General features: G+C 40.6%; 1 protein-coding gene across 2 annotated transcripts in view; it reads right to left on the reverse strand.

Moving 5' to 3' along the window:
* Positions 1–1,454: 1,454 nt before the first annotated feature.
* The window catches only part of esrrgb (estrogen-related receptor gamma b), a 99,929-nt gene continuing 74,339 nt past the window's right edge, over positions 1,455–27,044 (reverse strand). For both annotated transcript variants that reach the window (XM_067571652.1, XM_067571651.1), the window contains 4 exons: positions 17,461–17,571; positions 16,820–16,981; positions 8,408–8,677; positions 1,455–5,535 (listed from right to left, as the gene is read on the reverse strand). In XM_067571652.1, the coding sequence (XP_067427753.1) occupies positions 5,291–5,535; positions 8,408–8,677; positions 16,820–16,981; positions 17,461–17,571 (788 nt within the window). In that variant the 3' untranslated portion in view covers positions 1,455–5,290. The remainder of the gene's footprint in view (positions 5,536–8,407; positions 8,678–16,819; positions 16,982–17,460; positions 17,572–27,044) is intronic.

Raw genomic sequence — 27,044 nt, forward strand, 5'->3', positions numbered from 1 at the left:
AGGCACCGTCTTGCAAAAACATACAAGTGCACATACAGAAGCTCACATACATGATTGGTCATGCTTAGCGCTGTCTGACTGTACATTTCTTATCCGTGGTGTGAGATCAGGACCAGTCTGTTTCTGTTCAAAGACCACACGACTCACTCGATTATTGATGCTTCTAATGACAGCATAAAATTAATATTCACTATTATTTTGTTCATATCCATTGAATGACAACCTGACTGTTCACCAAGACTTGTTGATGATATAAAATAGCGAAAGTACATTATGGCAGATAATAAATAAAATTACAGTATATTACATACAGGTGGACAAAACAACAGTCTGTCTTGCTTTTTGTCAAAGGGAAGGACAAGAGTTTTGCCTGTTTATGAAACCCTTTACAATAAATATAATTTTTAGAAAGTTACAAGTCACAATGACTTAAAATCTAACATGAAAAGTGAGTGAGTGGAGGTGAGTGTGTCTTGCTGTAAGTTTTATTTTAATTTCACTTTATGTCTTTTGTGGATAATGGTAAAACTGCCTTTTTTCACTATGTTAAGGGTGAAATCCTCTCTCTCTCTCTCTCTACATATGAATTGTATTACAGTGTATAGCAAAATATCAATATCAACATTGTATGGTGAAAACCTCTTCTTTCCAAAATTATCAACTTACTGAAAACTAAGAACAACAGTATTTTATAGCTTCACATATTAAAGGTTAATCAAACTAGTCCTGACACATCCTGAAAACCTTTGTAGGTGCAGCACAGAGTAACAGTGTGCACAAAAAAAGCTATAAGAAAAAACATGCACATTGTTATCTTGTTCCTAATTCTTCTTTCAATGTACATGGACATAAAAATTATTGTAACCACTAATGGTCTTCCTCAGATCTGACGGTTAGAGTTGACGAAGGCCATTGTGGTTGAAAGTTTATGTCTATGTGGAATAGAAGAAGATTTATGAACAATATAGCAGTGTTTTTCTTGTTTTGTTTTTTTAAATATATCCATAGAAGACCTTATAACATGACAACTCTTTGCAACATAATGAAGTTTACGTTGTCAGTAAATATGATCTGACCTTTATCATACTGAGTTAAGTTTTTTATCGATTGTTTTCTTCCTATATTTGTTGACTTGGACATATTTTTCAATAAAAAATCCATTGCAGTGATTACATAAACCATGTGATTTTATTGTCACTGTACATTCAGTGCACTGTTAGATCTGACTCACTCCAAAAAAAAAAAAAAAAAAGCATATATTTACACATGGGTACAGTAGGCATGAACACAACAAACAAAACACAAGAAAATGCCACACAATACTGTCCAGTGAAACCCAGCTGTGGTTGGCTTTTTGCTTCTCAGTTCCAACATTTTTTCACATTTTTCCCTTTGTCTCCCCAGGACTCTGAACGTGTGTGCATAGTTACCCTGTCCTTTTTCCCGAGCATAAGGTAAGTTTATAATTAAAATGAACCAAAGCTGCCTTTTAACTTGATTCATATATCGCAATTGCTAACATATTGCTTTTGAGGGGAGTAAACCTCTTGGGTAATCACATGTCTATAGTACATACACCTAGCAGGGTCCTTTATACACCGCGGACTAGGACGGCCAGGGTGGTTCCTCCATGTTTTATGTAAATCTTGTCATCTCAGAGTGCACGGAGATAAGATAAGTCCGCAAATGGAACAACGAATAAGCAGCTTTCTCCTCCGAGGAATGTGTTCCCCAATTGCAGTAGGTTCATCTACATTTTTTTTAATACCCAGTCAGTGATGTCACTTTATTTCTGTGCCACTGATTCCCTGGAGGAACCCATGGCCCGCTTCCAAACCCAGTGTAATTTTCAAAATATGAATTGAGGTATAGGGTCTAGAGTACTTTGCTTGCTGTACGTCCTGCTGTGCCGATAACCAAAATCGATGATCACACAGAGTGTGTGTGTTTCAGCAATGAGAGACACACAAAAGAAAATAAGAGAATATCCAACGTTAAACCAAATATAACTTATTCTCACGTTGACTTAATACAATGATTTACATTATACAGGTAATCAGGTGGGCTCTAAATCTGTGATGAAGTTGTTAATACATCATGAGAAATTCATTAAAGCGGGGAAATGAAACAAATAATCATAGTTACATCAATGCACAGCAGCTAAAGTATAGTATAGTGAAATATGCACAATACATTTGCACTGTACAGTATGTCCACGTTGTAAACAAAGCACAACTAAATGTGGGTCTGATTCTCCACAACACAAGGAACATAGGTGGCCATATTTGCCTTGCATAGCCCAGTGATCGTTCTGTTATGAAACTATTACAGACGCCCATGAAATCGCCTTTGTAAAGGTTTAGACAAACCCTCCCCACTGTCAACCGAAATAAAATGTCTCTTGTCCCCAAGGTAGAGCCAAAGCAGAAATTTAATTGCTCCATTTCTATTGAGAATTTCGGCTTAGGAGACAATTAGGATTAATTGGATGCAGTAGAACCGTTTTAGAACTCTGAAAATAAATTAAGCATTTTTCCCTTTTTATTTTCTTATATTAATTTGAGAGAAGGGAAAGTTGGGAAACAATTATCTGCTAACAGTCTTCAAAGTGCAACGAACGAACTCTGATGAGAGGAGGGAGGGTCGGTTTGGATGTTTTGGTCAAGTTTTTGTTTTCACTGACGCTTCACACAACCAGCACAACATGAAATGAGTTAGCTTATTGACGCGGTCTCCTTCAAATGTTTCAACACAGTCTCCAGTATTAAAAAAACATCACATTTTTTATGGTAGTTTCATCTAATAGTTGGACTACAGGGTGCAACTTCACACAGTGCCTCATATTGACAAAGAGACTGATGTGTAATCAATGCATAAATTGACTGAATAAAAAGATAAAAGATTTTCATCTTGGGTTTTGAGTATACGCACAGCTGGACACTCAGCAGAGTGAAGGTCTAACCATCATTAAAATACAACCATATTCATGTGAAAACAGCAGTCAAATTCAGTGCTGCTGTTTTATGAGTATTACTTGCTCTGTGTTTCATTTTAAAGTATTTGAGGACACTATGCTTTGGTTTGCTACTGTACAAAGGTGATACATCCCTAATTTCAACTGAGGATGGATTAGCTGGTTACACGTTTGGGGAATTGCATCATGGGAACTGTATTCTCTACTGTATTTGGGTTATAATTATCTATTCATTACATTACAGTGAATCAATAGCGTCTGCTCCTGTGGGGATCATCTCAAGAAACTGGCCTGCGTCTGTAGTTACTGGTCGCTTGGCTTTATGTTTTCTTTCTAGTTACCTGTTTGGGCAGAAGCTAATGGCACTTGACACTTCAAAGACTGTGTTAAAGTGTTTTATAAGGGTCAATATCTGTCTCACTATAATCCTAAGAGCAGCTGATTAATCTATTATTGTATTATTTTGATCTTATGATAACATGTTCCATCTAACCTGCTCAGGTTATCAGGACAGAAATACTGCTGATAACTGTATCACATTATTTTGACTGCTATCTTTGAATAATTTGACAACTGGCTTACAATTGATAGAAATTACGCTCTAAAACATCTGGAATATACAGATTTATTAAATTAGTTTGTGCACCTCAGTGTGTCAGAGTGTCAGCATTTGTAGAAATGCACATTCAGTGCCAGTCTGAATGATTAGCACCTTCATTAAAGACGAGCTATAAAACAGTTATATATACAGAACATTAGTGAGGTCTGATATATTCTGTCATTATTGTTTGTTGAGTTTCAATTCAGAGTGTAATTCAAGTTATTCTCAGGAACACAAGTGTCATTATATTGACTAATATCCACGTGAACTGTTGCTAATGGTTTAATAAAAAGGAAATTATAAGAAGAAAATTCATTATATTGTTTCACACGCACTTAAATCTCTGGTGATCTGTTGGAACGCATCCGGCAGCTCACACTGAGAACAAAATACAGGCTCTTAAAACTGTTTGAAGTTCAGATGTGTGAGGCTAGCATAAAGACTTTGGTATCAACCTGGCTGGAAGTGGAAAACAAACTAATGTTCTTAGCTGCGCAACTAACCAATATAGTGACACTTGTTGTTTGAGAATACAACCTATATAAAGTTGGGCTGAATACAACAATAACAGCCACACTTGTACGATATAATGCAATCTGATACAACATCTACAGACTCAGAATCAGCACCTATCTGACACAAACTGTACATTATAAGCTTCACAAAGGTAGTATTTATTGCAGGGCTATCAGGTTGCATTAAAGGGCATATTTGGATTGCATTATATTGTATAGACAATTCTGTTATTGTGTCCACTACCTGGATCTATAGAAAATAAATACATTTGTTGTCAAGCCGTACAATCTAGTTTTTAAAAATAGCACAGAATTTAGCTTATCACTATTGTGTGTATGTTTCACAGTACGTTTAGTTGCCAATATTTCAGAACATAGAGAGAAGTGTGGAGTGAGGAGGGTGGGTGGGGGGGTTGGGGGGTTAGTCTCTATAAGCAAAAACCACTGACTGAGACTCACTAGTACAATACCCATTATTGCCACATTATTCATAGATGCTTAGTGCAAACTCTTTGATCACTAGCCAACCACCGTCCTTCTGTAAGCACCAAGTTGACTATAACCACCGAGTCGATGACGCTACCACGAGGTAAATATATCACGAGGAAATCGAGAATCTTACATACCCACAGTGGGTACCGCTTTCTTTGATGACGAATATAAGAATATGTCTAACAATTTTCCCCCCGCCCAGTGCAATTTCACACAATATACAGTACACATATTATATGTAGACCAGTTAGAGACTATTGCTTTAACAACTGAGATTAGAAAATATGAAAGAAAAAAACAAAATCACATATGAGGCTACGTAGCCGTACAGTTCTTTAGGACATTTATATTAACACACTTCCATTTTGAGATGAAAATAAGATAAGTAACAAATTCACAGAAGCTTCAGGTGATATAGAGCATTGGGTCTCTGGTTATAACAAGACCTTGGTTGCCTGATTTCTGTACACAACATCTTTATATACATCATCATGATCCCACACCAATCAGGTTGATATTCACCCTTTTAAAACATTTCAAGTCCTTCTTTCTTTTTGTTTATTACCGTTTAAAGGTGTTAAAATGACTCAGTAGTCCCAGCTTCATCCTCTCACTGTCAGTTGGCACACCACCTTATTTTTTTTTTATGGGCTGTCCCTCGCCTCGCATTGGGTGATGCAGCTGTCTGTCAAACATCTGGCCCGGGTGTCAAGCCTTGGCCTCCAGCATCTCAAGGAATAGTTTGTGCATGGGGACTTTGCCCTGCATTTTGATGCTGTAGAAGTGCTGAACAGCCTTGGTGGCGGTCTGACGGAGCAGAGGCAGGGTCATTAACAGCTTGCCTGCCCGTCGAGGGTCCTCCGGATGCTGGGAGCCCTCAAAGTCCTGCAGAGCCTCGTGGAGAGAATCCTGGAGCCTTTGTACCGCCTCGATATTTTCTATGTGCATGGAGTCTGGAGCGAGAAGGGTAGTGGGGGAAAGATGGAGGGAAAAGAGGAAAAGAAGACGTTTTAAGGTTACACATTAAACATTTCTTTAGGTTTCGTTGACAGCTGTGCAACTTAAAAACAACATTTTCTGTACAAACATCTACAGCTGCAACAACTTGGCGCAGCAGCATTATCTGCTGGCTTTGAATTCTGCACCCTGTCTTTGCAAACATGCAATTTTGGAGAGAGGTTTTCTCTTGTTAGTAGTTAATGACGCTCCTTAAATAAATGCCTGTGCATGGCCAGGACTCTAGGGAGAGAGAGGAAAAGGGAGAGATACTGTAGGTCTGTATAAATATACGGTGGGACAGGAAAAAGATTCATTTCTTTTGGTATCATGGACCACATACATCCCCCCTGCTAATGAATTCAGATGGCTGCATTACTAGGATATCGTTCAGCTGAATGATGGCAGCAGATGGCCTTCATTTCCATAAGAAAGAGCAGTTGGCCCCCTTATGTATATGCTCTAAAATAAAACCAGTTGAGACTTATTAAAAACTGCTCTCTATGTATAAGTCTACAAGTTAGAAAAAACACAGGCTTGTCCTCCAAAGGACAAGCTGACAGCAAGTGTTTTAATGGACAAGCGGTGGTTTGCTTTCAGCCAATTTCACCGCACAGACTTGCAGTGAGGTGAACAATCAGCACTGATTGTCAGGTCTAACATGTGTACGCTTCATATCCATAATTCATTAACTTATAGATAAAACTGTGCACAGCAAAACGTGAATTCAGTTCAGTATTATAATTGAAGTGAAAGACTTGTTAGCTTAGTATATCTAACAGAATAAGACAGACTCGTCTCCTCCTAAACACGCTGTATTACTAAAGCTAAACCAAACGGTGGCTGCTGATTGAAGTGTGTGAGTGAATTAGATCAGCTCCGCTATGTGTCATGAAAGTTGTGGAGTGAAGTAAGACTGTGTATGAACATGTAAATGAGGCAGAAAAAAGGAACGTACAAGGCTAATTATGTTCCTAACTGACTGATTAAGTCTCTTTTACCAGTCGCCTTCTGTGTAAATTGCGTTTCTATCTTGGGAAATTAACTAGGCTATGTGGACCGCACATGTGTTCCAGCACTCTTCATTTGAAACCTTCATGTTAATACTGATCTGATCCTCGTTTGGCTGCAGTGCGAGTGTGTGTGTGTGTGTGTGTGTGTGTGTGTGTGTGTGTGTGTGTGTGTGTGTGTGAAATGGAGAGAGAGAGAGAGAGAGACAGGGAGCGGAGGGGAGAGAGAAAGAGAGAATGTTTTCAAATGTGTGTCAGTGTGTGTAAATGCACGGGGAGAGTGTTGTCAAATGTGTGTGTGTGTGTGTGTGTGTGTGTGTTCAAGGAGGTTAGGGGCGGAATGCAAAACTAACTTTGAAGAAACAATTTCCATGTAATCTGTCAGCAGCCTGGCGTCAATCCCGTCGATACTCCGCTAATTACAAAATCAATGGCCATGAATTTCCACAGCTGTCACACCCACAGGACCCCTGGAGCCGAAGCTTTCCGAGACTGTGTTCAAACGAGCCGAAGCTGCCCTCTCGCCCTCCCTGAGCCTCCCTCTCAACCCCTGCCTTCCTCTCTCACACTTCTCCCTTACCTTAACATTCCTGTCTTTCCATCAACCCCCCTGCCCGCCTCCCCCTCCAGCCCTCCCTTGCCATTTATCCTCCCCTCTCTCCTCCTGCAGATTCCCACTCTCCCATGGAGAGTTTGTCATCAGAAGACCAAAGCTCTGGGCTCAGCATTTTTCATTTTTCAGTCAGGCAGGAGAAAAGACTCCTAACAGGCATTGATTAGTGGGGGACAGGCCCAGCCTCATGAAAAGCAAACTGTCGATACGGGCACAGCATTTTCACATTGGAACAAACGAGGCCCGTCGCTCCCCAACGCTCATTCCACTCCACTTAACACATTTTATTGACAGCCCCTGTTTTCCTAATGAAATGCTAAATATATCTCCTTCGGTTGTGGCACGCTGGCAGCTACTGTTATGGAGATGGAGAAAATGAGAGCGCAATGTGACAGACACTCACACACACACACACACACACACAGACACACACTCACACACACGTACGTGCACACAAATTAAAAAATAAATGCACACACACTCTCACACATACATACATAGGGGGTGTTATAGGGGGTGTTTAAATTAAACAACCATGCCCCTGACCTTTTTGTCCCCTCTTATCAGGTATCCTTCATTGTGGAAGTGATCGGCCCGCGAGATAATCACTTGACATTTTTTGTTTTATTTCTTTGTTTGCTTTAATTAAATGCCAACTATCTAGATTTATTTGAGATTTAACATAGAGATGTACCCTCATGTCAAGCTCACAGCACCTCACAGCCCACATAATATTTGGCAAAACACAAGTTATTGATGATACCTTTAAATAAAGCATTTTTTTTGGAGTGTGCCTTGACCAAAAGTAATTTAAAATGTACGCTCTTTTTTATACTCTCAGCTCTGAAATTTTTTTTATTGCATTGTATGCCCCCTGACATCCAGTTTCCTTTCATTTCCACTTTAAGTAGATTTATGGTTGAAAAAATGGTTACTTAACATTGTCTGACATTAACATATATCTACTATTTTTTATCATTTTGCTCCAACTCTTCATTGATGCTATATGTTCTTTACATTGGGTGACTTCCATGTCTAGTGTGTCCCCAAACATTTCCCATAACATTCAGCCTGAAATATTTGATATATTGTGAAACTTTAAAATCTCTACTAGTATTTCAAAGTGAAGTTCTTGGGTTGCAACAATATTTGGCCCCAAAACATGAGTGATGACTGTCCTGCCACAGTTGAAGAACTTAACCTTACCTGAATTGGCGAGAGCAATGGCTTTAAGCGTGACAAACTCCTCCTTATCAATGCGCAGCTTCTTGTAGCGTCGAACAAGTGGCAGGATGGCAACATGCAGGTCCAGCAGGCCTGAGATCCTCGCCTGCTCCTCGTCCACCACGTAGTCCTCTGCGTAGACGATCTCGTCCTCGCAGGACAGCGAGCGAAACACAATGCTCAGCACCAGAATCTCCATCCAGGCACTCTGCAGTAGACTCATCTGGTCCGCCAGTGAGAGAGTGGAAAAACCTGCCAGATAAAAAATAAAATGTAGGTTTTCAAGGAACTCAGTACAACCACGTGACAAAACAGGAGATCAATACATTAACAAGCCTTTACTTGAAGAGTTTACCAACTTTTATGTAAACAGTGTCAAGGCTCTTGTCAATCAGATGTAATTGTCTTTCTAACATTCACTGCACTGTAACTGGCCCTCTCAAGTCCTCTATATGTTTTATGGCCTGTGTATACTATGCTGCACAATCCCTGGACCAATCCAACTTGGAACGGAGGCTGATGAATGTATGTGGTGGCTTTTAAAATGTATGCATGGTTATATGAAAGTGTATAGTTGTATTTGTAAATGCATATGTATGAGTATGAATGTATGGGTGCATGTGTATATATAGATATATGTATATTTTTATATTTTTATGATGTACAACCATGTATAGATATATTTCTACTTTTATTAATGTAAATTCTGCTTCCATTCAGTTGTTAACTGTGAGCATGAATACAATTCATGAATACTAATAAACTCAAACTCAAGAATATAAATCAGTCAAGTGTAAAGGCCTTTGAAACATGACCCAGGGTGACTTAAACCATCAACTGTCAACAGTCAGTCCCTCTGCACACACCGTACAAAAGCACACAAGCTTAGTAGACAAATCCACTTCTAACCCTAACCTTTTCACATTCTTTTTGTCACAAAAATAAGAAATATAACATTAATCCTTGTTTTTAGAACAACAACAAAAAGATTCTCTATTTAAAATTTCACTTAATAAACAGGCTGAAATTGAATTGTCTGAAGTATCTCTACCATTATTTCTCTCTATCAAAATCAAACAGGTCACATAACTCATCTCCAGTAGAGTTGGTTTCTGGTTTCCTTATATAAAGTTAGTCAATTAGCCATATCACTTTACAAGAGGGGGGCAAAAGGGAGGCAATTTGGGTTTCTAAATTGGGCACCATGAGGGACTAGATTTGAAGCCAATTTTGTAAAGTTCAGTAGATTAGCTCTCAAAAAACAAGACTTTTTTTGGAGCGATATACATTTTAAGAGGAGATATGTTGAGGTCAATGATAGATTTGAACCATCCATAAATAAGAGACTGTGTTTTGTCCTGACAAATGGATATTCAACTTTTTTTTCAACCTTAAATTTTGTAAAAAGATACTCTCTTAATCGAAATGTATATTTCTGTTATTAAATCAAATAAATAATTGATGAACTGTGTATAAAAAACTGAAGCAACCTCAGATAGCACCATGATGAAGGCAAGATAGCGGAAAACTTGGGGGGTATAAAGCACAGCACAGCAGAAGTATTGTGACATGTTGAATTTTATTTGATTCTTCTTGTGCTTTGTGCCAAAAAGTTATATCACTCATAAAAACAATTATTCTCTTTAAATGAATGGCTTTATTACAACTTGGTGACATGGTGTGATTGAAAAGATTTCATCAATCCATCAAAGGTAAAGTCTAAGAACAAAATAAAAAACACGACATATTCAACCTGATAGCCACCCTCTTCATTCTTTTGTCTCTTGTGTTCAACCCTCTGAACTTGGAGTAACAAATCATCCAGGATCTTGAGGTCGACCCGTCAACTCTCTCCTCTAACATTCACACACACCACATCAAACAGACGGACACCTGAAAGGACCTCAACCTCCACAATAGCTTTCACTACTCTATGGTGAATAGGAAGGTGATTGGGGGTATTGACCAGGGCCCTGAACCCACCACTCTGCTTACTTAAATCTGAGGTTGTATGGATGGGGAATGGGGCAGGTTGACTTAAAAGAGGTCCTCCCGATGGTTCTTATCAAGCAAATAGAGAAACGACGGGGAGAGAGAGAATGAGGCAGAGAGAAAAGAGTGCTGGGGGTGTCATTGATTAGTAGATTGTAATCAGTCCACCAAATGCGAAAGGGGATCGATCCAAGCCTCAGATCTGACAAACAGACAGTTGATGGAGGACATCCGGTACACGTTTAGTGGGGGGATGGGAGGACTACGGCATCACAGAATGTAGATACTGTAGGCAGCATCGGGAATTCATGAATTTACTCTCCATCCCCAAAAGACACTTTTGAAAGAAAATTAACGGATTAAGGTATATTTAGTATAATGACACAGGATCAATGACTGTACTCATAACATGTTATTTGTCTGGACGAATCCAAAGTGAGTTAGAAAAAAGGATAAAGGGGACCTATTATGCTCATTTTGAGCTCTATATTTTTATTTTTTGGACTCCACTAGAGTAGATTTGCATGATTCACAGTTCAAAAAACTCCTTATTTATCTTATACTGGCCCTTTATGCAGCCCCTCAGTTCAGCCTGTCTCTAACAGGCAGTCTTAGCTCCTGTCTCTTTAACGTCCCCCTCCCGATGAGCCCACTCCGTTCTGATTGGCCAGCTTTCCCTGAAGCTTGCCGAGGGGCAGGTGTATCAGAGTCGTATTAAGTTACTACTGATAAAAACCCATTATTTCCTGCTTTACTGGATCATATTAAAAACTTATAAATGACTATATAATGGGAGACTTTTATTGTGAAAAATTTACAGGAAATGAAACATATTCCTCATCGAATTAAAAGAGCTTTGTTAGTGGTGCTAAAAATCGGTCGACACAATAAGATATGGAGATATTTGGAGCTATTTGTTCAGCGGATCAGTTAGCAATAATGCAGGGAGGAATAGTACAAGCAGAAACAGCCACAGTGATGATGATGTTTGATGAAGAGCTGTTGACAACCAGCACACCTCCTACAGGTAAATAACTTAATTTACTTTGCTGTGCTGCGTAATGGAAAAAACACTCACAACGTGCCAGCTCGACTCGAGTCATAGCTTGGCGTGACTACCCCCAAAACAATGGAAAATGCCTTAATGTTAGCGGAGTGGAGCAGTGAGCAGATGACCATTTACGAAATCCATCACAAGCTGACTTCTGCTCAGGCTGAAAGTAGATAAAAAACATTGGAAACCGAGAATCCGGAGCAGTCTGAAGCTTGTGCTTTTTGCTCACAGGGATTACTTCTACATATGCTTACCTCATTATTTGACACTTTGGCCACATTTAATATGAATATCTGACAGTGTAAAACTATATATATGACTGAAAATAAGGAAAAGGATAATAGGTCCCCTTTAACCAATTATAAAGAAGAAATGATACAGACAAAAAAATAAATTAATAAATCAAAATTCTCATTTGGCTGACCATAAAAGCATTAATAAATTGGTTATTATTCACCATTTCATTTTCCTATGTTCAGCTTTTTCTTTTTTTTTGCACTACAACATACTTTACACATTTTGTGAAAGAATTCTCAAATATCTCAAATGTCACCCTCTTCATTTGTCTGCCCCTTGATCATTCTTTTCCTTTTCCACAGCCCGTGTTTATCTCCCCTTTGCACTCAATTTACTGAAGCGATGGAGTGACTTCTTGGCTCCCTGGGGGTCGCCCTTGGGGCTTCAGGTACGTCGCCTGGAGGTGGCTGAGTTAAGTGTTGCACTGGAGGATGATTCCCCCTGATGAAATATCAATATTTCACCCTACTGATTTAATGCTGTTTGAGCAAACATGACACAATATTGAGCAAAATAGGGAATGTCTATGTCTCTGTCTCTGCAGTTTCCGCCTCATACAATGACAAAAGGCATGAACGGAGACAAGGGATAGCTTTACACTGCACTATAAGATTCATATCTAATATTCAACCCTACAAGGCAGAGCAGTAACTACAAAATTGAGAAAAAGGGGTTTAAAGTTATCAGCTTGCACTGCAAACTGAGTAACAGACAGAACAGTTGTAATGCCTTGATTTTACGTTGTCAGTCCGATTATTGAACCTAAAGATATCGTGAGTGAATGCAAGGGGGAAATGCAGAATCTACAAATGAAAAGTGTTTTTTTTTAACTTTCTCCTCATTTTGAACTAGTTTGTTACAGAAAAAATAAACTTTTTTGACATTTTACATTTTATGGTTGGATTAAGTGAGTCTCTGAGTATCTTTCTGTCTATCTATTATACACGTAATGATAAAATTGAAGTGATTTAAAGGTAACTTAAACACAACAAATCGCATGAAATTACACTAGAGTCAATGTCTGAGATGTTTTAGGTTACTGCTACTCTGCTATGTAAGGATAGCTTTAGTCAAGTTGTTTAGTTAAACACTTATCAGTTTTTTTCCCATCATGACAGCATATATACTGCCTTATTTATTAATATTGGATAACCAACTGAATTATCAAACTATTGGTTCAAAATTGATACTTTTCAGTTACACAGAAAGCGTAAAAGAAGGGAAATTCAACTTTAGCGAAGGCTAGCTGTGGCTATCTCACTGGCTAACACAGCTCTTTTGCTTTAGCTGTTTAATTGGCTGAATCTCTGAAAGATTAAATTAGAGATTAAATTAGATCACTAAAAGAGTGCAGTTAACGGTTGTATAGACAACAGACTGTAAAACCACAGTGCATGCAGGCTACTACGGTTTGATTTATCCCTTTTTTGCTCAGTTTTATGGTGTTTTTACAGAAAAATGCATTTATATGAGATAGTATTTTCTTTAAATAGGTAGGTGTCAAAAAGTCAGATTCCATTTTGCCCTAGTAGGGATGATGAATCAGAATCAAAATTTCCCCTACCCAACCATACAATTTAATATTATACTGCTTGTCTATATCTATAATGTACCTGATCCTGAACAAACCAAGGGATGTTAGCAATTGTTTGCAGCCCCACACAAAAAAGAAAAGTGCTTCGGCTATGCAACAGTACAGTAGCCCACAGGTACAGATCAGATAAGTAATTGAATCCCTATTCAGTACAATGAAGTGACTGAGTGGTTGGCAGTGAAGCTTGAAGCTGTCATTGAGAGCTAGGTCTAAAACAGACAGCAGTTCACTCTCTATTCATTTAGTATCATTACAGGCCTCCTAAGAGCCCTAATGGGCCTAATAAAAAGACAGAGGTAATAATGAGACTAGAGGGCCCTATATGAGCAGGAGGAGTAGGAGGGGGAGAGCCAGGGGAACAAGAGAACAAGGAAACGAGAGACTGTGTGTGAAAGATATGACAGCAGAGAGAGTCTGTGTGTGAGTGGCAGAGCAAAAAGGGGGAAAAAAATCAAAGAGGAAGAAAGTGATGCTCTGAACTGAGTGAACATTAAATACCAGAGGGCGGTGAATGCTGGCTCGAATATAAATCTACACATGTTGTGTGCAGTTACACGTCTGAGATGGTGTGTGTGTGTGTTAACAGCTGCACAAATTAGTGGCCACCTCTGACCTCCTGACAACCACGCTATGATTCTGTTTCCATTTTCGTGACAGTGTGTGTAAATGTAACATCCAATCAATGACTGCCTAGCGATGAGTCACAGCCATCCACTCAAACATGTTTAACTTGGGCTTGAATGCACAGGAAGGCCAAATGTGTTTTTATATCTGTACATTAAAATAAACTTGTCTTGTGCTCGGCTATCCACCACAAATATTTAAGCTTTCAAAATGACAACATGTAACAGAAAACCTATGAAACGTTTCACATCTGGATGTTGAAGGACTTTTACATTAATGGAGCGATCCGCAGTAATGACTCTTATTACCTCATCGTTAAGGCCATTTGTGCAGTGGGCTATGAGTGTAATGGTGGGAGTGGACTGTTAAACTGTAGGGACCCCTTTTGTCTTAATCGTTACTTGGTGACACTCTGACCCGGTGGCCCCGGGTAAAATGTCCCCAGAGTGTCACATGCCCCTTTAATAACTCTGTCAGGTCTGGATTTAGATCTTCATAGCATACCAGATCAATAGTTATACATAACAAATGTAGCAGAGATTGAGGTCCAAAAATATGACAGTAAATTTCTTGAATTCATTTCCGCACCCCTCCCTGTGGCTATGATTAAATTGAGGAATGTGTATCTGGCCTCCTTTTCACTATCAAAAAATATATACCTGAATCAGAAAAAAGAGCTAGTTAACACATATCCATGTTCTCAGGATGTTGGATGAAAAAGAGGTCATGGAAGAAACTGTGCATTTGGGTCAGGGATGCTCCTTTTGTCCCTGATAAAGATTGTTTTTTTTTTCTCAGTGTAAACTCCGAAGTGGTGAGACAGCACCCTTGCCTCATACCCCAGCATTCCTCCAAAGCCGAATCTCCTAATCAGACTACACAGCTCCCCTGTGTCTTTGCAGAGTTGATCCTTTGAGGTTACTAGGGCCGATTTGGGATCAACACACCTTCACCCACACCAAATTACATTAATTAAAGTGTCAAATGTAAATTTGATGACGAATCAGTGATTAGGGTTAAACCTGGACAGAACAGGGAGCTAAACTGCTGGTGGTTGTGCCAACTGACAAACCACAGGTAAGAAAATAATCTCTAGTTGTTATGTTTACAGATCCAAATTAATTTACTACGTTACATGACATTATAGCTGAAATAATTAGTCATGATAGACAAATTATATCATTTTTATAATTGATACATAGTTGCAGTGTTTTTTTAAGTAAAACCACCAATCATTTTCTGGTTCTAGATCCTCAAATGTGAGGATTTGCTGCTTTTATTATTTATTTTATTTTATTATTCAAAATTAAAAAGCTTTGGATTTTGGTCAAAACAAGACATTTAAGGACGTTGTGCCCTGAGAAATTGTGATCGCCATTTTTCCACTTTTTTTTTTTTTGACATTTTCTGTATAAAACGATTAATTTATACATTGAGAAAATAATTGCTTGATTAATTCATAATGAAAATGTTAGTTGCAGCCCTATGTTGAATTCAAACATGTCTCCATTTTATCTAAAATATTTCTCTGTTTAATTAGTTGAATTGTTCTACTTGTGCAATTTTGTACATACTATATTTGATTGGATCAATGAGATGCATCTACTTTTAGTCCAACCTGTGTTCCCTTTAAACACACTGAGGTCCAAAGTGTCTGTTTCAACTGATAGAGATGAAAAGAAAAGAAGATCTGAGAACATTTGCATAACAAGTCTTATTTAAGAATTTGTCAACAAGGACTGGGGAAATCCGTCAGTATTTCCCTAAGTAAATCAATTTTACCACAGGCCCTGTGTAGTCTCCTTAAGTAAGAAAGAGGATTGCTTTCTTTAAGTCTGGGATTGAAATGGAATACATTGACATAGGGGCGGATCCCACCCCCCCGACTCTCCCACCCTGCCCAGTCAAATCAAAGGTTTCAGCTGCTCTTTATTGATTAGATTTTAGAATATGGGACTAGCTTCTCCCTTAGGTGCAGATGAGTAGCAGATGTTAATTATCCTGTGTGTGCATGGATGTGTGTGTGTTTAGAGGGGGGGGGGGGGTGTTTATATGTGCTCAACAGTCATTGAACTTCTTCTGTATTCTCATACTGTATCATATCTGCAGATTAAAAAGCAAACGAGTCTACTTCCACGCTTTACCAGCAACATAAAGCTAGGTTTATGCATGACACAGTGTCCCCAGCATGAAGGTGCGTGCGCCAAAAATGACGTCATTGCGTCTTTCGCCTTGAGCGTGAAGGCTCTGCCAGTTGTTGCGACGCTTGGTTGTGCGCCTCTGAATTTTTGTTACTAGGCGTGTGCTGCTCACGGACATGCAGAAGTGGCTGAAGTGCATTTCCTCATTGATTGCATGCATCGGCCTCACAATATGGCTATATTCCCCATCGAGACCTCTCTCTGCATGTAACAGACAGACAGACCATCTCCTCTTGCGTCACCTTTTTGATGAGCTCCAGGGCAGTGCATGTTGCCATGTTGGATAATGATGTTCTTCCGGTAACACTCATTGACTTTTTGCTTATTCACAGAATATTTAGTTTGTAAGCCCCCTGACGTTTTGGAGAACAACAAACGACGCGTTGAGCAAAAACGCCTCTGTACATGCTCATAGCTTGCATGCCATCTATGGAGACCCGAATATAAACAAGGCTTACAATAAGTTGCCTTACAATAATCCTTTTATCAGAGCTCACAAATGAATACCATTTACTACTTACTGAAATCTTTTTTTTTTTATGAACATAAAGCATATATTTGACAATGTTGAAGTGTTCAAATAACCAGATCCAAGAAAACACAGCTGTTCATTTGCAGTCATGTTTCTTTACCTGGGATATGTTTTGCCCAGCCGATGATGACCACCAGCTCACGGTCGGCCAAGTCGCACAGCGTGGTCAGGGCCTTGATGTCTCCGTCGGGCATTGTGGGGTCAGGCATGGCATATATCTTCTCTGGCTCCACCACCAACAGATGGGAAACGATCTTTGTCACTGAGAGACAGGACGACGGATGCAGGGATGAAGAGAGAGGAGAGAAAAAAGAGAAATGTGTTTTGTTTTTTGGGCAACAGTACACACATATTTTTAAAAAAGAAAACAATTATTAATATGTAATTATAATGTGTTTACTTTTTTGTTATGATACATTTGAAAACTATCATAACAGCATGTCATAATCTATTGTGCAAAGTCTAAAACAGTTGGAAGGTTGGCCTGGTGATTAATCTGACAGCAGCATAACTGAACACAGATTTTTTCCCCCCATGACAGAAAAAATCCATCTATGCATCTAAAAATGTCATTCCACACTGGGATATTTTGTAAAAATTAAATAAATTGCGGTATTCCGATTCACCGCTCTGAGTCCCAAAATTTGATAGATAATATCACCTTTCTGCAATGCTAATGCATCTCCCAAATTTGCATAATTAAACTGGATGAAAAAAACCAAACCAAACTGTGTGACTCACATGGCTTTTTGGCTGGAGGGGGGATGGTAAGACCGAGGTAGCCGCCATTCTCTGCGTCCATCCTTCGTTTGTACTTCTGTCGCCCCCCTCTCACCCGGTCCAGACGTACACCTGCAAAAAATATCATAAATGTGCAAATGTCAGATAAACCAAAGGCACTTTGAAGCATGAGTTAAACTCACTGATTATTTAGTAAAATGGAATAAAATATAATTAATCTGAGCAACCTCCTCCCCTTCTATTTACTGGTTCATTTTTATTTTATTATATCTATCAGGGTAAATCTTCATCAGTAGATTTAGTTAAAAATGCAACATGGTACATTTTACTATAGTTACAGCTGCTGCTAATGATGAAATCCTCTTTGCATATATTTTGCTGAGTCATAAATCTCTGTCAAGGATTTCAAGGACTTTATTATTTTTTTTAAACTCATTATAGCACACCCTATACCACCAAAACTGAGGCTTCAGTATCATATACAGGATTGTCCAAAAATGTTTTGCTCATTATAGCACATTACTAACTGGTATACCAAGCTCATTAAGGAAACCTTTCAAAAGTAATTTATTCCTGATTATATGCATATACTGTAACTGAGACCACTGATGTTTTTATCTTTGTATTTAACCTTTCAACTGGAAAGAGCGACTATTCAATACAGATTACCGATGGAAGAGTGTAAGTATCTAGTTAGTATACAAACGTGACATATCTGGGATTATCTCGAAAGCCATCTCAGAGGACACGGGCGACATCAGATGCACCTTATGTGCTGGATTTACACTCTTGTATTAAAAGTTGTTTGTGCATTGAGGGAGAGCAAACAGATTTTACATGGTCAAGTGGAATTGAGTCGTGTGAGATTTCCCAGTGACTCATATAAATTCCTTTGATTCCCCTGGAAACAAAAGAATCCGATTAGGATGGTCTTTCAATTTCCTGACACCAACTATCCACTAACCTAATTACCCACTGTGCCCAGAGGGAGCTCATTCTTCCCAGCAAACACAGTGAGATCATTTTATGCCTGGCAGATTGAAGCTAAATCGAGAGCCCCTCTCCTAACACAGCTTTCCATTTGTACGCCTTAAAGTAATCAATAAGGCTTGCAAATAGACTTCTTGTTCTTTGAACACATGTGGATGCGGTTTTAATTAGTCAGTTAGGCAGCTAGGAACTAGGTTTGCGATAGATGGAGCTTTAGTAGTTGTTTTTACTATTACTCTTGTTTAAGGTAAATTTAAAATGATAAATTGTGCTTCAGGAAACTGTGCGCATGTACTCCACATACTAAATCAATTCAATCGCTTCCTCTCTATTTAATGACACACATAGGCCTAATAAAGGCGTATGCAGTTAAAGGCTTTCACAACAATAAGCTTGTGTAATGCAAAAATATATTAAGGTTTATACCCTAAATTTATGTATAGACTTGTCAGACTAAGTGACAGTGAGTTGTTGCTGTTTTTGTCCCTGACATGTCCCACCATCCTCACATGCATGTACACACACTCACACACACACACTCACACACACTGGTTTCCCTGCTGCGGGCTGCAGGGTCATGTGGCTGCTACAAGCGACAAGTGACCAAACAGCCGGAGTTAGAATTCCAAGATCCGCGGGGGCTGTTTGAACTGGAACATCCAACTGGCCCATAATTAATAGACGCTGACAAGAATTAAGAGCTCAGCGCTAACCAGTTTCAGTTTACAGCTTAGCGGCGCTGCAATCGACAGAGACCAAAAGCACAAAGGCAGAGAGAATGATAAAGAGAGAGAAAAAAAGGGTTTAGATAATGCTGATGAACAGGAGCGTTGGGGAATATCACAGGAAAAGCTGCTGTTTATGGCCAAAATGTATCAGTGTTCTGCAAGATCTCTGTTTATCTTTGTCTCACTTTTTCTTCCGTCTGTCTCTTTTTCTCTCTCAGCATCGGGTATACGTCTCCTCCCTGACAGCCCTGCCTGTCCCAGCCAGTGCCTGATCTGACCAGTGCGGGATTATCTCCTCCCCATGTGATATGGCACAGTACTGAGAATCTGACCACAACAAGACAGCTGGATGAGGCCCCTTGTAGAGGGCTGGTGATGGTGGTGGAGTAACACTCCGGGTTGTGTCATCGTCAGCACCACATTCCACACCTCAGGCCCAAAACCACTGCGGCCTGCATGCTTCAAGACAATGTAGTCCAGAAGAGAGATTGTGTCCTGGTAGTGAGGGGCCAGGCACACAGATCATCTTAAAAGCATCCAGATCCATTTTTTACGGTTGCTGGGCCCTCATAAAATGTGGCAGCCAAAATATGGATGCATGGGGTGAGGTTATGGGGTAAAAGAGCATGGGGAATGAGAGGTGGGAGAAGTGTGTGTGTGAGAGTATTATGAGCTCGGTAAGATCATACAGTACAATACAATACAGTATGCTCATAACTTATTGCAGACTATGAGAGAGAAAGGTTGAGAAGCAAAGATATTGGCTGACAGTCTATCCTTGCTATGTGTGTGTATATGTGTGTGTGTGTGTGTGTGTGTGTGTGTGTGTGTGTGTGTGTGCATGCACATGTATGTGGATAGACGATGAGGCATGTTTGCATAGGAGCAATCTTTACCACCACCTGACCCTGGCATCCCTTTCACATTCAATATCTTTATTGACTCGTGCAACCTTAAAGCACATTCCTGATTGAAGCTGTTGTGATTTCATTTATGTGGTGGCTGCTGTGAGTATGTGTATTTATTTCATTATATTATGTGTTAATTTTTATTCTTTATATATTTTGTATCTCTATTTATTTCCACAAGGTAGTTACAAGCTAGTCTTCAGCAATTAAAAATCTGACAGTCAGGGCTGTCACAGGATTTTATATATACTGTACTGAAGTGGCACCAGAGACCACATTTATAAAATGTTGTAAATATTTGGATTTGTCATATTCTGTTCATCCTGTTACCTGTTTAATTATATTTGATCACAATTAAGACCACATATGCTCTAAATACACCTTCCCCACACTGCCAGGAATAAAATCCTGGTGGGGAAATAATTAATCTTTTATTTATTCATTTTTTGTTGTTCAAAAGGCAGTGAAAATTAAAAAAAAAAAAAAAAAAAAAAAATTCAACAAAAATATTGAGTCTAAAAATACTGGAATAAGTCTATAAAATGCTCACATTGTGTTAGTTTTAAAGAAATTGTATTGCATATATCTCACCAAGGATGGTTAAAAAATACAGAGGACATGACTTTAGTGTCCTCCATGGTTGCTATGGGCCTGCACACAGTATAAAAGAAATAAGAAAAACACAGAACACAAACAAAACAACAGAAATTTGGTAGGCTGCTGAAGGTAATCAATGGAAATATGAATCCAAAAAGAAGAACAAAATGTCCAGAATAAAATACTAATAATAAAAAAGTCCCTAAACGAAAAGTATCACAAGGGACATTTATGCTAGATTAATTTATGTCAGGCAGAATAAACTTTATAGACAACAGATTTCATCACTCAAATGTGCATGTGGCTCATGTGTATCAAGCTTGTGTGTTACTATGGGAACATGTGCATGTGTGTATGTATCTCACGCAACTATTTTCAGCCCCTCACCTGTCAGAGGCGCTTCTTTCTAGAGAATGTGTCAGAATTGGCTGGCTGGCTAATGCTGCCAAAGGGAGATTAGGAGCACCCTATTTTAGCTGGGAAAAATCAGAGGGATGCAGCATGCGGCCCCTCCTACACGATCACTCACCCTTTACAAGGCACAGGGACCTTGCCCTTCCAGACCTACTTCGGAGGGCCGAGTCTGCAAGCCTGCAAAGAACTAAAGGCATCGGACAGCTTTTGTTTGACTGTTCAGAGTCTGGGTGGGCTGTAGGGAGGGAGGGAGTCTAGGAGAAAATGGGTAACAGACCAGAGGAGGGGGGTGGTGGGGGGTGGTGGTGTTTGTCAGGATGGCGTCCCACCTGCTCTAACCCCTGATGAGCTGACAAGACAAAGCTGGAGTTGTTCTCCCATTACAGCGCACCCTGGCATCGCTTTCTTTATCATGTTTTACACTTTTCATAAATCTGAGCCGACATGTCCACAAGGGGTATTACTGTGTATTACAGAGCTACCCTGACCACAAATGCGCCTGTAATCGAAAACATCTGCGTGGCTGGAGATGGTCGATTCAGGATCCCTGGTGTATTGGCCTTGCAGGTGTTCAGTTTGTGGCGTTTGCACAGCTTTGTTGTGCGTTAGAGTGGGTGAAAGAGAAAAAGACGAGAGAAGGGTGCCAGCAGGTGTACCTCAAGGTCTGATTCCATGTCACTTGTAGGCGTGATATACATTTGGCATGTGTGTACATGAACGGGTGTGTTGTGTGTGAGTCTAGTGTATGTATCAGAGGGTTGTAAAGAGGTCACCACTTTGTTAAATCCCCTTCTTCAGAGAAACACGTGTTAGCCTCCGTGTCTGATATATCACCTGCCAGACAGTGAGGACAGGACAGTGCAGAGCCTCTGGGTGGGCGCAGACTCAGGGCTGTACTCTGCCAACTACTGTGACACCCCTAAAAAGCAAACAAGGCCACATACATGTGCTGTTAGATAGACAAGTTTGTGGTACAATAAAAGATGAAGTGACAAGAGGTCAGGGGGTTGGTGGTGGGAGGTGGGTTGAGCAATACAAGCAGAAGCTAACCTGGCTTTGTAGACGGTGTATCAGCTAAGACTTTAAAGGCACCCATACAGTATAGACCTTTGCTATATCTTTATTTTGATGATGTAATCTTAGTGTATAGATTGGTTTCTGATCTAAACCTATTGATTGGGAAGGGACCTGACAGTCTGTGATATTGGATATGGCTTTACTAATCTTTTGTGTATGTGGCTGGAGGAAAATAAGGCTGTAATGTTACCCCGGTAGCCACGTTCGCTCAGGAAAGACTGCTGATCCCTATCTGTGGTCGGGCGAGGGCGAGACAGCGGTGTAGGTTGCCAAAATAGTCTGGCAGCTTGTATTCATCCACCACATTACAGTGGTGTCAGAAAATCCCCCACAAGCAAAGAATACGCCACAGAAACACTAAAACCTGCAAGTATTAACTTCAGAAGAGAAAAGGCTTAATGTCTTTTAATTTAAATTGTTAACAGATTTTACATAGAAATCAGCTTGCCTATAGTGTTATTTGCTTCTGTCTTGACAGGACATTGTTTTTAAACATGCAAATTTGCTAACATGATGATGTAATTACTTGATCATAGACCTTCACAGATTTTGTTGCAGCACTAAAACTACAAAAAAGTACAAAAAACAACTTCCATCATCAGCAGAAAATAACAAGATTGACTCAAATTATAAAGAAAAAAAAAGATAATTCAACCCACAAATTCCTGCAACATTTAACACCATACAGTAATGCTATGGGGGTATTAGCGCTGCTATTAGCTGTGGGCGCTGACTCCTGGCAGTAGTGACTGACACCATACCTTCCGCGAGTTGTAATTACGTGAGAGTTTTTCCATTGGACCTGTGACCTTTTATCAGCCTCAGCTGGACATTTAAGGGGTCACTGAACGAGATGGGTTCCTCAAACAGCCTCTACCTTCCACCCAGCTCATCCAGGCACTCTGCTGTGGCACAGTAGTAAAGCCGGATCTGGAAAGAAGCCTGTCATCTGCAATATGCTTTCCATGGGTCTCTTCTATACAAAATTAATTCATTGTCACAATAAGCTGTACAGACTCTCTAACTCGTGTAATGTGCACCCACACAAAAAACACACACGACTATCAAACACATAACAAACATTTCCTCCTGCTTCCTGCTAAAGTGTGTCAGGGTTTTACTTTTCTGTCTATTTCAGAAAGGTTGATTAGTTTGGATCTACACTTGCCTCCAAACGCACATGAAGCCACAGAATCAGGCTTAAGAACTGAAGTCAGCTGATTAGCGGCAGGTGTTGCAGGGAGGAGGGGTTTCCCTGCCCACCAACGGTGCTGGTCTTACCCTGGCAGCTGGCACTTTATAATTCAGGATGGCATGCTTGGAGAGGACTTTAGAGGGTCCTTGTGGAATTATTAGATACTTATAGAGCAACTGATCGCACAATTATGATATTGTTGCACTAGAATGAGTATAAACATACTGTAAGGTCAGGATGTTGTGAGCAAGGGTGGGAGTCACGGCAAAAATAAGGTGCAAGGAAATAAGCAGAGGATGAAAAATTTTAACATTGTGGTCAGTATCTTTATGATAACTAGTAAAACTAGAAAAATATCTTGAAATAGAACATAAATATTACAAAGCAACACAGGTAGTGGCTGTACCCCTATCTGATGAATAATCATCATAAACAATAAATCATCTTTTTTATGCCCAATTTATCCAGCAGACGTCTTGTTAGATTGCTTCATACACTACACAATGTGATTACTCCTTTTCCATGACCGCCACTTGTCCACTATTATGTGATCTCATTACATGAAGTAGGACAAGTTGCTGGCCCCCCCACTGATTCCATGATCAAAGCCCCCCCAAGTCTGTAAGAGGCCACGCCACAGCACTATGCCACAATTAAATGTCCTTTTGCCTTTTAATTGAATGCCATCACTTTCAGAGAATCACCGACTGTGCCACATGTCGCGGTGGCTGTGATGCTGTGTCTCAGGAGCGGCAGACTCCCCCTAACACATGCTGACTGTCCACATGAACGGTTTAGTATGGCCTGCCACAGACAATACCCCGTCGTTTTTCCCTTAAGCATGCGCTAATAGTTTCAGCTTTATTTCTGAAGCTACGTTATTTTTTCTGGCTGCAAGTCAAAGCCTTGGTGTGAGATATTTGGGATGGGATGAAGACATCAAGTGTGGGCGCATGTATAAATAGTAGTGCTGTAATGGCAATATAATACAACCCTTCATTCTGAGATGAACAAACACAGCTACATCAGTGTGCTGTGAACAGAGAGTTATATTGGTGGAAGTGTACCAAGAGCCTGACATATAATCTTGTGTTACTAGCACAGATTGAAGTTAACTGCTGCTGGTGTCTATTATGAGACATGTTTGGAGCTGGCAGAACACAACAAAACTGTATGACCATGGTTTTATTTTAGGAAATTTATGACTGTTCTGTCTCCAAGTGGAGCCTATAAACAAATTCTCTAACTGCTTCTTTTTATGTCAGGATATATATCATACAATCAGTGTGGATGGCAGTGGGCTCAACTCCAGAACTTGACCCAGTGTGATATGTCTCCAAATTGGGATGCCACATTCTAAAATGTTGTGGGTAGAAATGACGAGCCATATAACTCTTAATGTAACAACATAGGTGACTTTTATTTTTGTGTTACCACACCAACCTCATACACATGAACTGCCAGAAAGCATATTGTTATTTCTGATAACTATTAATGTGTTGAAAAACAGTCGTATTTCAACAATGCAATCTTACATCATATGACTGTGTGAACCCCAGTTCATGCACTTCCCCCCCTTTCATAAAACTCAGGTGTGATACTCTGTCACAAAGTCATTCAAGGGTCCAGGCCCAGCTCCCACTCAGGCACCACTGGTGGCGGTTCCCTGTCTTCTATAGGTGGAGCCTGGGGGATTCGGGCCGCTGTTGTGTCCATCCATGCAGCAGGCAGTGTCTGAGGTCCTGAGGTATTGCCTGGCCTCTGTCCTAAGGTGGCGGAGTCACTCTATGGAGTTTGTTGTTGGGATTCTTACCCAGTCCTTAGTGGCAATGGTAGGTGGCTTGGTATGACAAGATTTGTCAAAGCAGGCTTTCAGTTGAATTGCTGAATTGCTACTGTAGCAGATGCGATGCCCACTGCAGGCTGCAGCTGAGGAGGTCGAAGCTTGTGCAGGGGCAGCCAGAGTTCCTGGCCCAGAATGAGCAATGCGGGTGACACACTTGTGAGTGTTGTGAGGCCCGGTAGTGCAGGAGTGTTTGGAGCAAGCTTTCTGTGAACATGCTGTCCTGTGCCATATGTGCCCTGATGCCATTTTTGAGTGTCTGGTTGAGGCACTCTACTCCCCCATTTGTCTGGGGGTTGTAGAATGCTGTACAAATATGATGAATTCCTTTGTTGGCCCGGTAGGATGTCAAATCTTGCGAGAGGAATTGGGGTCCATTATCTGATGTGATTGTGTCTGGAAGACCCCAGTGGGCAAAGTGAGCCTGTCTACATTCACCCGAGTCATAACTGAGCCCACTGGCATGACTTCAGGCCACTTAGGGTGGAGGCCATAGGTCACCACCAAGTAACCTCTGATGGGGGTGTACCCCATGGATTTCCCTGCAAATGTCTAGCTGCAGGTGTTCCCAGGGGCATTTTGTGGGGGCCCCGTCTTGCTGCCCCAATGAGGGCTTCTATGTTCCTGTCAATACCCGATACCTGGCCACCACACAGAGTCCCGGTATCTCTGTTTGACACATACAATGTACATGTGGCCAGAGAGAGAGTTGGGATTCACTGTGCAAAGGCCACAGGCCACACAAGTGTCATTCCAGCAAGACAACTCCTCTCTGACTCTGGAGCAGGGTGTGAGTTCCTCAGGTACCTTAGCTGGCCATTCTTCCCTGATGTAGGTCGCCATCTGGTGGAGGACAAGGTCTGATGCTGAGGTGTTTTAGAGTTCCTGCAGTGGAGAATGAAGGAACTGCACTAGCCCATGCTTTGTTCGATTACTATCAAGATCATCATGTGTGAGTCACTGCCAGACTGCAGATGGAATGAGATAGCAGGTCTGCCACAGCGTTGTCTTGTCTGGGTGTAAACTGAAGTTGGAAGTTGTACAGCTGCAGGAATTCTGACTAGTGATGGAGGCGGAATGGCTTAGGTCCAGTGCCCGACATAGCCAGCCTGACAGCCTGGTGATCAGCTCTGATAGTGAACTTCCATTCATAAAGATACAAATGCCATCTCTCACATGCCCAGACACACACTAAGGCCTCCCTCACTCTCACTGAGTATCCTTGCTCTGTAGGACTAAGGGCCTTTGAGGCAAAAGGAATGGGTTGTTCCACTCCATCCTGTATTTGGGAGAGGACAGCCCCCACAGCTGCAGCAGAGGCATCACATATAATGATGGTGGCGCTGGCTAGATCAAAATGGTCAAGGATAGGTGGAGAGGTGAGCTAAATCTTCAGGAGGTGCACCGCCTCTGAGCACTCTGGTGTCCAAAGTCAGGGTTCATCTTCCTTCAAAAGGTGACACAGGGCTGCAGTGGTGGCTGGGTGCTATAGAAGGAAGCAGAGGTAGTATGCTGTTATGCCCAGTAAGGAGGCAACATGAGTGGCAGATGTGGGCTCTGGTAGTCTTTGGATTGCTTCTGTGTTGGAATGAATTGGGGAGATGCCCTCGGCCAAGAGATGGAAACCCACATACTCAATAGCAGGTGCTGCAAACACACACTTCTCACTGTTGAGCATGAGGTGGTATTTGGCCAGTGCCTCCATCACCCTATGGAGATGTACATCATAGATCTTAAGGGTGGGGCCATGGACCACTATGCCGTCCAGATAAATGACGAGCCCTGAGATCCTTGTGAGGATGGACACCATTATTTTCAGGAAACAGCTGGGG

Source organism: Thunnus thynnus, chromosome 18 (genome assembly GCF_963924715.1).
Source record: "Thunnus thynnus chromosome 18, fThuThy2.1, whole genome shotgun sequence".
NCBI classification, from domain to species: domain Eukaryota; kingdom Metazoa; phylum Chordata; class Actinopteri; order Scombriformes; family Scombridae; genus Thunnus; species Thunnus thynnus.